The sequence below is a fragment of the Solea senegalensis genome, linkage group LG12 (assembly GCF_019176455.1).
Source record: "Solea senegalensis isolate Sse05_10M linkage group LG12, IFAPA_SoseM_1, whole genome shotgun sequence".
In the NCBI taxonomy this organism is placed as follows: domain Eukaryota; kingdom Metazoa; phylum Chordata; class Actinopteri; order Pleuronectiformes; family Soleidae; genus Solea; species Solea senegalensis.
In genome coordinates this window covers 21,540,442-21,553,337 of record NC_058032.1, presented here as the reverse complement: position 1 = coordinate 21,553,337, position 12,896 = coordinate 21,540,442, and the positions used below count along the sequence as shown (strand labels likewise).

Below are 12,896 nucleotides of genomic sequence, written 5' to 3'. Positions count from 1 at the left end.
GATGTGTTGTAATGCATAGTATGTTTAAAATGGTGCATTTTTGTGTTTTTCTATTCCTTTTTCCCAGAAAATACAATTTGTAGACCAGTCAATGGAATGCAATGTGTGTAGCTCCCGTCATTTAGGTGCTGCACCACTGTGCCAAGTACTCCAAACATTAGTGTCCAAAAAGTTGGACAGTATAGAGTGGTTATTATGGCATCCTTCGCAGCTTTTGACAATAAAAAGCAAATAAACGCTAAGCTGACCTAAATTGCACCACCTTGTGAAAATGGGGCTTTTGTGGTAATAGAGGCCCTTAGCAGCTGCTGAGTTTGCTTGTGCATTGGGTCAGCTCTGGTCTTTAGCTTACAAATAAAAATTAAATCACAGTTACAATCATAAACTTATAGCACCCTCGACAGTCTTTGCAATTAGAAAGAAGCAGGCCTGGTACAGTGAAAAGCAGTCCATAATTTTTGACATCAACTAAAGCATTATCACAATTGAATAATGACATGAAGCATCACCTTTAATAAAATTAAATTACATTCAATCTGCCCGTCTGTGAGAAATCAATTAACCTGGCTACACAAACAGAACTGATTTCATGTTCACAGATTTCCCTAAAAGGTGAAGAACTGGGGTTTCCTCAGTACAAATGGTAACAGTTCAACTACATTATGTACAAGAGACTTCATTAGTGTACAGTACGTTAGTTCCACATGTGCTCAGTCAATCTGTACGCACTGTGGAGGACACTAACATTGTTCTAAGTATTGCTTATGGATCAGTATTTTTGCTCAATTTGATTATTAATGAAACATTTTAAATGCATGCAATGGCATCATTAAGGAGAAAAAAATAACATGAGGAGCACTTGAGTGTGTCTGTCACAAACAAAAGAAACAATAGGCCATAAGGAGTGTCCTTGGCATTTGTAACGTATTCCCATTCCTGCAAAAAGAAAAAAAAATGTTCTTCCACAAAAGAGTCCCAAAGTTATATTAGAAAGCCAAGGATACCAAATCAGTCTGTTTATACATGTTTCAGCCGAGGAGTGTTTTTATATGGAGAAACAGCAACCTGTAAAGAAAATAAACAAAAACAAAACATGGTTTGACGATAAAGTTCAAATGTGAGTCAATGGAGCACATTTACACTGCTCTGTTATGATGTGAGGCAGTTATCCAACAAAAAGTCAGTCAATGTACAGTAAATCATCTCTAGAGTCTTTGAACCGCCGGCAAACCAAGAGCAGCTCGGCACAAAGTCATGTTTTTCTTCATAATATGTACTGTTATTCTGAATTAATCTATATTAGTTGCAATGTCTGATCAGCCCATGACACTGAGGATGCACCCATAGTGATGTTCAAACCATTTTGTCAACAGAGACCTTGGTTGTAGAGGAAGGTCTGAATGTTTTTTAAGGAGTTACAGCGGGATGAGTTCCAGTTCAAAGAATGTCAATAGCTTGATGTCTTTTCCCGTAATCCACAGCCCGATCTCCCTGCATGTCACGTTCATCATCATCTGGGGAAAAAGAAAGTAATACAAATGTTAGCGCTAATTTACAGACTAACCATCTACTTCAGGGCACTAACCATAGTCTTATCACAGAAGATACTGCATATTAATTACATTTACTACTGGTGTCCTTACCATCAGCCCAGTCATGGAAATAGCTTTACATCCAGAATGGCCATTTATAGTACAGCCAGAAAATATGAGGATTTATGTATTTCCATTGTTTTCTGATTTGGATGGAGCTGATTTTCAGCTTTGGGCCTAGAATATCATTAGTTACTTTCTTGGTCATTATTTTCGAGGAATGTGAAATCTTTTAAAATTGGAGACTATACAAACTGAACAGTTAAGACATAAAGACAAAATAAGACATTTTATGTCTAACATGAATGAGAACAACATGGATTCCTGTAAGAGACGAGTCATCAGACACTTATCAAATATTAAAATTCTAATCCGATAGGTAATAAGAAATTCATGATGGAAAACAATCACAAAGGGAAAAAAAAAAGGGCATGCATTTCAATATTTCTAGGAGAACACAGACACATTCACAAACAGAGCAAGCTATATTTAGCTCCTGGTCTAGATGTGGGTCAGATGTTTGGTGGGCCCAGACAGGTGGTAAAGCTAAACAGAAACAGGCAGGAGAAAATACAACATATCAACTGAATTACTCTCACAGAACCTTAAGTTCCTGGGTCAAGAACTGGAATCTACGGTTTGGTTATTGTGCCTGTGTGGTAACAAATTACCAACATAATTCAGTTACTCATCCAGAGCTACATATGTAGCAGTCCTGAGGTTTGTTGTCATAACTCTGGAATATCTGGATTTAACAGTAGATTAAAAAAGGACGAAACTCATGGTACTGTGAGCTGCTCTAACTGTTGGGACAAATGCAGGGGGTGGCAGCAGGACAGGGGTGGAGGGAAGGAGCAAGGGAGGAATGGAGGGTACACATCTGAACAGGCAGTCCAGTCCCCAGCCTGGCTCACCTTGGACGTCTTCCTCCCCACCATCACCATCCTCTTCCTCATTGTAGGCCAGCTCAGCCTGCTTGTCGGCCTCATACTCACCCACGTTCCCATCATCCCCATTGTAGTCCGCTAGCTTAGAGCCGTGTTGCGGATCTACTGGGGACTCGTTCTCATCAAAGAACCGGCCTGCAGGAGGCAGAGAAGGGCCTCATCAGGAAGGGAGGGAAGCGGTGGCAGTTGAAGAGAGACAGGGAGGAACGGGTGAAATATTGCATTTCAATGCATGGAGGGATGAGTGATCGTGTAAAGAGAGTGACGACAGATAGAGTAGATGAGGTAAGCAGATACATGTTGGCAGATTTTGAGTGAGTAAAGGAAAAGTCAATCATGGACTTGAAAGCAGTGAGCCAAGTGGAAACAAATGAGCCTCTCTTGTAACGCTTATTGTCGTCTTTAATCATCTGTATAAGCCAATCGATCCTTGATTGGATTGATTAGTTGTGATACAAAAGCCCTGCAGTAAATCCAATCATTCATTCACTCTAATTGGTACGACTAGAAATGGTGATTCAATTGACTTTTGGTGTCTTTGTGCTGTATATGGTGAATATGTCACAGTTTAGTCCAGCGACAGACCCTGTTCAAGCTGATTTATTGAATGCAGTGTGTCCGCCTCTACTTTACTACTTTAGGTGGTGTTACGTCCCCCTTTCAGCTTGTTAGTATCAACTTTTTCGGTTTAGCTTGTGGCTAGTTGGTAGCATCTCAAGCACCATTAACAATTAATAAAAATATTATTAACAACCAGGAATTATCCAATATCCAATTATTTAAGCTGACAGATCATAAAACCTGTCTACTTTAACCAGCCTGAATTTCACCATCTTTTTGTTGCAGTCATTTTATTCTTCTTCTTCTATTATCATCAGACATTATCCAGCTCGGGTCCAAGTGAATGTATACACAGTGGTAGCTCAATAAGATCATTTTAAATGAGTGTAATTTCAGTAGGATGAACAGGTTTTATTTTGAAAGTCCAGTTTCAGTTTGTTGTCGGGTGAACATACTGACTGATATAATTATTAGTCTTCTGATTCGTACTACTTTTACCATGTATACATTAAACAGTAGTCATTCCTATAGTACACAAAGGTTGAATAAGCATCAATATCGAATCAAATGAAAAACTGATTTCAGATAGCACTTCTGACAATAACGAAAAAACTCATGGTGCACTGAAGCAGGCTGTGTTTGTTTCGTAAGCACCAGATACTGTCAGAAATGAGACATTTGGTGGGTGCTGGATATTAATCTCTATAAAGAGAAGCAGATGATGAGAAGAAAAACAAAATGACAATGTGCTCTGAATTTTTTTTTAAAGCAACCAGTCCCTGTTGCAGAGGGTGAGAAGGATGTGTTTGAGAGATGAAAGAACAGAACAGTTGACAACAGGGAGAAAACACAGCACAGCAGAACCCAGGCAGCAGGAAAAGATCTTCTGGGAACTAGGTGTATGTCATTTGTCTCCTCTGCAAATAAGCACCCACTCTAGTCCTTGACAGTTTCCTACCTATATTCAGAGCAGAATATAGTATGTTTGTAGCAGAAGGGATGTATAACCAGTTAGCAATGTGCTAAGACTCCTTTGTGTTCCAGGTTCACAAAACATTACAGATTACGAGGAGGAGGCAGCGCTAACACAGAGCTAACAAGAACTGCTGCGAGTGCACTGCTTTTTTTCTAATGCATGTGTTCTTTCCCCCGTCCATTAACCGCCTCTCCTGGCATTTACAGTAGTACCACGTTCAGAGTGTGGAGGGACTCACTTTGGCGGTGGTGAACTGGCTCTGCTGGGGCCTGGTCTTTGGCGTGGTGAGGCTGGATGGGGTTGGGCACTTGAGCGGGGTTGGGGGGCACAGGAATGACTCTTGCACGTTCGGCCTCAAACTTGACATCATCTGGAGCTGACAGTTTAAAAAAGAGAGAAGAAAGGTGGTGTTGTACATTTAATGATTTGAATCTAATGTTGAAAATATTCTATACCTCGCCTGAAAGATGTTATCCGTGACAGAGAATACTGTAGATGAACATGTAGATAACAGATTCACAGTCCTTCAGATGTGATGCACACTGTACCTTGAATCTGTCTTTGCTGCTCTCCCAGCTCGTCTGCCTTGATGGCCGCCTTGTTGTCTTCTTCAAACACTATGGGCTTGTCTGCCTGTTTGATGATGTTAGGAGCTGCAACCACTGCTGCCTGGCCATCAAATGTGTCCTTCTGTAGTCTGGGCTCGTCCAGAGACAGAGCCGGGCCTCCAGGGCCATCAGCTGCCCCGACTCCAGCTCCCACACCGGTGTCGGGGGCCTCGTCTTGCTTCTTAGTGATGGCTGGTTTCTTCAGTGCTGGAAATAAATCGAACGGCAAAGTCAGAAAGTCTAGTCTTTTCAGGTGTGACAATCTTTTTTCTTTAAAGACTATATCATGTTTAGAGACATACGTAAAACACCACAACACCTATTGATTGTGAGTCAGTCGGTGAGTTTCTCCAATGCTTGCCCAAATGTCATAGCCCCCACTTCATACCTTCATACCATTAAAATGCATTTTCTGTGATCAGATGGCAATCAGATAGTGCTTCATCATATGCATTTACACGTCTCCGGTGTCCACATCAAGATCTGATCGCTATCTGATCACAGTCCTCCAACAACAATGTTCGCCGCACATGAAGTTGTGTTATTGTGCAGACTCCTCTTTGCTTTTCGAGGCAGAGGAAGAAGTCCTTGACAAGAATGTGCAGGAAGTATTTACATCTGTAATTATAAGTGATCAGGCACTATCTGATCGCAGTCCAATCACAGAAAACACATTGTAATGCCAGGTAAGCTGATATAGGTTTTAGGTTTTGGTGCCAATGCTTACCAAACTGTATATCATCCATTTTTCCCACCTCACTGTCTTCAATGCCAGGCATGCCGGCATCACTGCCAGGCTTACCCATCTCATCTGAAAGAGAGAAGAGGAGAACGTGACTTAGATAATCTAATCTAATCTTTGCAGACATGGAACGCATCAATTACATCTATGGTAACATACAGGAAACTAACAGAGGCTCGAAACAATGGAAATTAATTGGTGTGTGATATCAGTGCCCAGACCTTGACTGAATCAGTCACATCCACTGTACCTTTTAAAACTGTATCATCATTCAGATTGGCCACAGTGTGGCGCTCTCCTCCCTTATCCACACCAAGTGCTTCACCAGCATGTCTACCTGCTGCTGCACCCTTGTGGATGTCCAATACACCCTACAGAAGTATCAATAGTGGGGGGGAAAGCAGAAGAGGAAGAAAATGGAGGCAAGTAGACAGTGAATTTAAAAGAGGAGCTTCCACATTAACAGACACAGAGTTAGTTCAGCTTATATTACTGCGCCACACTAAAGATGTGAGACAATTAAGACGACATGGAGATCCTGACAAGAGTCTAAAAATCAAAACCTGTTTTAGTCTTGAAGCTTCTTCCTCCAGGGTCTTTTTTGATTCTTCGTACTCTTCTTTAAGCTGTGCAATCTGACGTCCACACTGTAAACTGCAGGAGAAATACGAGTCAATGTTTGCCTCTAGTCCACATTTTACAGCAAACTCTCACTATTAATCAGCCTTTTATTACAAATGATGCATTTGTGTTCTCTCCTAAAAAGTGTATGTAAACAGATAAAATAATTAAGGATGAGCAATTATTATGATTCAATCTCTCCTGGCTGATGATAGGTATAATTATGGATACATACATATATATCAAGAAGAGACACAGATATAGTCTCACAACAGGAAGTTGTAAAGATTTAACATACCTCTCGTATTCCAGTTTCTTTTCAAATGTGGTGCTATTTTTCTTCACTTCTCTGAGCTGGTCCTCCTGTTTCATGATCTCCTGATTCAGCTCCTTCAGCTGCTCTGTTTTCAACACAACACAAACATGCACGCATATTATTTTTTGATGAGGTTGACGTTTCAAGGCAGTGCCATTTAACTCGTCGAGGTTCTCTACATCAGCACAATTCACTCCCTACTGAGAGTTTTATAAGTGGTTCAGAGTGCCCTCTGCTGGACAGAAGGGGACAAGCGCCTACCTTTCAGCCTCTGGATCTCTGTCATTTGAGCTGTGACATCACCCTGCATCTTCAGCTGTACAAAAGAGACAACATCAAGGTTTAATAATCGGGGAAGACGGGGCACAAGTGGTCCAACAGGTTCTATTAATAGCAGGTGGAACAGGTTTGATTTCCAGTGTAACAAAGTTCAACGGTGCCAGTGTGAGGTTTCATTTACATTATGCTACATGGAACCTATGAAGCCTTCAGTTTTGGCAACACAACTCAAAACATGTTTAGTTTGACAATTGTGGACTATCATAAAAACAAGTAACACTTTTTTTTACACTTTAAAGCAATAAGAGTAATATAATGTTAAACTTGTCTGATGATGTGAAAATGATTGCTTTGTGAAGTTACAAATTTAGCTTTATTTTTGACAAAACAATGACAGTAATATGCTACATAGTTATATGCAGGTCAGACGCTTTATCCAAGCCCTTGCTTTCTTTAGGATCTAAACAGCACTAGCATCAACATACATGTATTAAGCGTGCTACTGCTTTCGTTTCATCAGATTTATCTAGAACAAAACGGGTCTGTCCGGTTTATTGATGCTGTAACTCAGACTTCAGATTCTAAGTACATACATAATGTGAGCGGGGGCAATTTGAGAATAAAGCCAGGGATTTGAGGCTAAGCGTTACAAAATCTGGAGCAGGAAATGAAGATAAAAAGCTCTAAAAAAGAAGAAAGAAAACGCAGCCTCAGAATAAAGATACGATCAACATACTTCAAAATCTTTAAGTGACTCTTGCCTAAACGGCCATATCCACCTTTTCCTTTGTCATTGTGAAAGCGTGTCCTGTAAACACGGCAGTGATTCAGGTAACGCCTCCATCCACACGTTTCAGCCTGAACTTTGTCAGTGATTCCCTCGACCCAGAAGTCTACAACTTCACCCGCCTTTCTGCGTTGTCAGTTATTATTTCACACAGAGAAATCCTCTGTCCTCCTAAACCCAACAGAGGATATATTCGAGGGACATCCGTGTCTTTTCTTGGAATGGTGTCATATTACTGACATCCACAGGGACCATGTCTGACCTGCCTGGCTACATGGACGGGTGTGGTGTCCAACTGTCTTATTGTGTCACTGAACTTTGAAAGACTAAAGCTTCATGCCGTCATACACAGCCACACAGGTGAGGTGATCCATGGCATTCCTCTGCGTTGGGCGTGATGAAACTGACGGCATAAATGACACAACCTGACAGTTCAAAATCCGCATGGAGAATTATAAACCTGTATGATTCACTCGCGCACCTCTATGTGTCGTCTGGAGGCCCTTATATGAAACTCCACTGTCATTATTTTCTCTGCAATGCAGACCTCTCGCTGTTTAGCGGCACAAGTGAATCTGTGTTGAAACAGGGTTGGTTTGTTGACAGACATGAGTGAAAGAACGCCCGCTGTACAATTATGCTCCACCTCGATGACATTACACAAGGAACCGGATGCTGGAATAACAAATAAGAAGCTATGGAGCACAACACGTCCACTGTACGCTGCTTAATATTGACACTAACCTCTAGATTTTTATGGCTTCTACAAGCGGAGACAAACGTCAAACTTTCACAAAGTCTTTTTTGCTCACCACTGATTACGGGAATTGGCTCAAACAGAAGGGGAAATCGTTTCAATAATTTCCTTATCGGTGATCAAGTGCTTGTACTTGGTTCTGGACTCCTTGGAAGCAGATAGTAAACAAGGCAACTAGGCGTTGGAATGATATTTCACAAGGTTCACTTCTCGGTTGAATTCTTTGCATAATTTATATATAATGATAAGTTTTGACTCTAACTACACCCTAACTGCAAGTTGTGAAAAATATAAAACATTTATTTCAACCTTCTAAATGTGTAATGAATGCACATAAGTGACAATAATTGTGATAACTAAAGAAGAATCATCATTATTATTATTATTATTATTATTATTATTATTATTATTATTATTATTATTATTATTATTATTATTAATAAATGTTACAGATATATAATCATACGAATATAAAATCCAAACATGAAATTCAGACAATCTAATCATGTATTTACGTCAATGACTTTCCTGGACTTAAGAAAGGATATGAGAGGCTGTGTTTTATCGGTTCCAGATTATGGTGATGTGAATTATAGACATCTGCTTCTGCTCTTGTGATGCTCTTTATCATTTTGCCCAGGGGGTTGTCGCTGGTAATGCTTATAGTGCTCATTATTATATCCTGAATGGAAAAAGTTGATAGGCATTTGTATTCATTGATCTAAAAGGCTCCTGTTGGGAAGCTGCCATTTTGTATTACTACGATGTGACATGGATGTTGTGGACCACATAAAACTGCAGCCATTGACCTTCTATGCTCCAACCGCCAGGAATGCTCTACTAAGGACACTAATAATTCTTTGGTCAGCTTAAAATCCCTGACTACATTACCACTCAGCTCAAGCTTGTATGGTTTAACTCATCATTTAGGCGTTGTTTGTTTAAATATTTCAGATAATTGTATATCATCAATTAACATAATTGTAAAAAAAGAACCAGCCCTTACTTATTACATCAAGTTTGTTTTTCTTTCAACATCTCCCTCTCTAGCGCTTTGCCACAGCAGATGATCCAAATATTTGATATGACAGAAATGTTTATGCCGGACACAACCCTCCCGTTTATACGAGCTTGGGGACCAGAACTAAGAGTACACTGGATGTGGCCCCTCCCGTGGCTGGGGTTAATTTAGCATGTCAACAATGAGCAATGGGGATTGGGTACATTACTCAGAGGTACCCCGGCCCTTGACTGAGAAGGGATTCAAACCGGTACCCTAAAGATACAAGCCCAATTCCCTTCCGTTTGTCCATGGGCTGCCCTACTATATTACACACCTTGACATAAAGGGTTCATTTAGACTCTAAATGAACACTAAAGCTGCTTGTGCACATGACGTTGGGTTCCGTTTCTCACTGGTGATGCGTGAGGACTCCTGAGACATCTAATGTACACCACTTTACCTATAGTGGCAAAGCACTGGCATCACTATAGCACCCACTCATACATACAAACGTAAACACAAACAAATCTGTTCGAGACAAAAAGACAGAACGGATGCAAATTGTAGGGAAAACGTCCCCACTCATCTGTTGAGTAAATGCCTGCCAGGGCTACTTGACTCACACCAATTCAATCTCACACAATAGACTGGTGAATTACCGGTGAAGCTGCTGTGCTTCAAAAAAGGTGGGAACGACCTTGTGGAGCATACGGTGTACCTTTCTTGCAATCATGCTTTGAGTGTTACAAAAATAATACACCCTGAAAAGCCATTGTAAGAGACTTGGATGCATATGTGTAGTGAAACAGCTTCACTACACAAGTTTCCTGTGTTTGCCTTGAATAATACAACCTTCAAGCAAACAGAACTCAGGTGACAAGAGTTTTAAGTTGGATTTATCTTAATCCACTTGCTGACCATAGATAAACCATTGTCATCGTCATAGTTACTAGCAAACACATGACCTAAAATGTTACCAAGGTGCCTTGCAACAAAATCAGCAACAGCATTATTTATACTCAAGGATGTGATATCAGTATTGGACATGAAACAATTATATCGTGACATCCAGTGTAATATAATAATGCGTTTGAGACATTATGAAATAGCAAACTCACCGGGCTGGTTTAGAGAAATGAAAATTCAACCTGCTGTGCCATTGTTTCCCTGTTATTTGCTTCAAGGCATGCCCCCACCCTTAATTCAAATAATGTCTGTCACTACTGTCACACCAGTCAAAGTATGATTATCACAACTGTCTTTAGGTCGTAGCATCAGTGATATTTGTTTAAAAGTCTTCTCCGCACTTCACAACAATTATATTACAACTAATTAATTCCTTTCTGTGATTAGTTTCCTTTCACATTTCTTCATGTAGTGTAAGGTTGTAACTGGGCATGGGATGATTTCAGATTAGGATTATGGCAATAATCTATAGCAATGATTCACAAGCTTTTAGAAGATGTTCATGAACACAGATGAAACCTGTGGATATGGGAGGAACCAGAAGAACTAATGATAATAAACAAAAAATGTTTCAAATAAATGTTGCAATGTCTCAAAAAATATATTATATATAATTAGTGAAAATGTTAAAGTGAAACACATTAAAAGTGTAATAAATGATGAGGTCTCACTTATGGCACTTGTGTGAATTTTCAAGCCACTCATTGATTATTAATCGATGACTTAATTAATCGTCATCTATTTCAATAATCAATTTACCAGTCTGAGTGTTTTTTAAAGAATCAAAACAAGTTCTCTCATTTTTCAGCTTATCAAATTTGACTATGTTCTGGTTTCTTTTCTCCATATAAGAAAGAAATCATTAAAATGTAATAATCTTGTTTTGTGGATAAAACAGGACATCATCATGTCCCGGTTTGGTAAACACTGATCAACATTTTTCAACTTTCTCTGACATTTGGACCAAACAAGTATTTGATTATTCAATTATGAAAATAATAGTTAGTCAATTAACCCAATAATGAAAATTCAGCAGAATCAATTTGTTTTTGTGTGGAGGGTTATTGAGATGTGTGATTGTGACCCATCTCTAGTTTATAGACCTCTGAGCTTTGTTCTTACAGCTTCAGTTCAGATGATTAAAAACTCTGTGGCAGTGGCAGTAAACTTTACTCCACCACACCCAAGGCTGGGCTCAACCCTGACACCGCGGCTGTACCTTCTCGTCAGTGCACTTTCTGATGAGCGCTTCTCGGGCCTGCAGCTTGCCCTCCAGGACGCTGTAGTCTCCTTCCCTCTGGTCGATCTGCTTCCTGTGCGTGTCCACCTGCACCATCAGCTCCGAGTTGCGCTTCTCCAGGCGGCTCCGCGCCGCGTCCGTGCGCTGCACCTGCGCCTGCACCTCCACCAGCTCGTCCAGCAGACGCCCGTGCTTGTTGGACATTGTCCAGTAGTTAAAAGACAGAATGGCGACGATCACCATCAAGAAGATGAGGACGAAGGACGGGAGGCGGCCTCCCCGTCGGTTTGCACCAAACCCGATCATTTCCAAAAAAAAGAATCTAAATAAAAAACTATAGCGTTACTCCGTGTCGTTACCGCGAGCAGTGCACAGCTCAGAGACATATAAAACACATCCGTCTACGTGACATGCCGTTTATATGCGGCAACCCTCCGAAATACAAACACACTACCCGGACAGAGTCATGAATGTTCAAGGCTTCACATTTCTCCCGAGCTTTACTCTCCTTCCTCCTTCCGCACATGAGGCATCTTCTCGACAGTTCGTCCTATGTCAGTGGATGAAAACCGCCCGCGGGGACGTGGCCTAGCTCAGCTGGCAACGTTAAACAAAGTGCACTAGAGATGAGACGTGGACAGCAGCGCAGCTCCGTGGCACCGACGAGTCTGCAAATACAAACCACACAGCTAGCTCTCTGGCGCTAGCCTTGTGCTAATTATCTCCTAATAGTTTCTCGCTACAGCACGCCAATCCTTATCCTGGCGCCTAGAGTTATTTTAACCACAAAATACAAGTAAAAACGAGACCAGTGACCATTTCAGACGTTAATGCTAGCTGCCACTAACCTGACAATGTCCGGCTAAACACTTCTCATTAGCAAGCGACGAACACGAGCAGCTACTGTCACACAAACGACTGCGGTCTCCTCTTGCGTAGGACGGATGTAAACCCTGACATGTATGAAAAATCTGGAGGTCACCAAAATACGGATCTTTTTGTCATAATCTCTGCAAACCGATGCACACCAAACATGGTTTCTGCGCTGTTAAGCGAATTGAAATAACGGTACATCATTTCCGGTACGGAAGGGCAACACCATTTCAAAATAAAGGCGTGACTTTCTTACTTCCTGTGTATACACGCTTTAAAGATCAGTATGTGTGTTGGAAATAATCGAAGGAAATAATGGAAGAAGCAGTAAAACATGAAACATGAAAATATTTCACACGTAAATTGAATGATGCCAAAGAACTTGAAGCACATGGGCAACTAGAAGAATATTTCACAGTCATCAAGAAAGGAGGATCTGGATTTATTTCATTATATTTACTGCTGCCAACAAGCTTTCGGCGACGGATTTGGCTGCATTTCTCAATGTGCCTGTCTGTGATCTCATAAACAATTGTTAAACTTGCAAGATAGCATATTCCATAATAATTCTGCAAAATATTAAATGAAGCATTGATTTGACATGTTAATGTATCTAATATAGTTATAT

The 12,896-nt window shown here is 40.6% G+C and overlaps 1 protein-coding gene across 3 annotated transcripts; it reads right to left on the bottom strand.

Moving 5' to 3' along the window:
• Positions 1-490: 490 nt before the first annotated feature.
• Positions 491-12,469, bottom strand: golm2 (golgi membrane protein 2). Of its 3 annotated transcripts, XR_006361434.1 has the most exons (11): positions 11,375-12,469; positions 6,625-6,679; positions 6,346-6,448; positions 5,990-6,080; positions 5,677-5,797; positions 5,412-5,495; positions 4,625-4,891; positions 4,315-4,452; positions 2,507-2,674; positions 1,378-1,514; positions 491-1,065 (listed from the first exon to the last, which is right to left on the bottom strand). XR_006361434.1 is itself a non-coding variant. In XM_044040423.1 (10 exons), the coding sequence occupies exons 1-10, from the start codon at positions 11,699-11,701 to the stop codon at positions 1,438-1,440; spliced, it is 1,431 nt and encodes a 476-aa protein (XP_043896358.1). In that variant the 5' UTR covers positions 11,702-12,469; the 3' UTR covers positions 491-1,437. The 3 variants fall into 3 exon arrangements, 2 of the variants coding, with proteins under 2 accessions (XP_043896358.1, XP_043896359.1); XM_044040423.1 differs by having other exon boundaries at positions 491-1,514; XM_044040424.1 differs by lacking the exon at positions 2,507-2,674 and having other exon boundaries at positions 491-1,514.
• Between the last annotated feature and the right edge of the window lie 427 nt (positions 12,470-12,896).

Excerpts from the sequence above, each read along its gene's own strand:
- golm2 (XM_044040423.1), bottom strand. The coding sequence starts at position 11,701 with ATGATCGGGTTTGGTGCAAACCGACGGGGAGGCCGCCTCCCGTCCTTC. Across the intron at positions 2,675-4,314 it reads GCCAGTTCACCACCGCCAAA|GCCGGTTCTTTGATGAGAAC; the intron begins GTGAGTCCCTCC and ends TGCCTCCTGCAG. Across the intron at positions 1,515-2,506 it reads TGGGGAGGAAGACGTCCAAG|ATGATGATGAACGTGACATG; the intron begins GTGAGCCAGGCT and ends CTTTTTCCCCAG.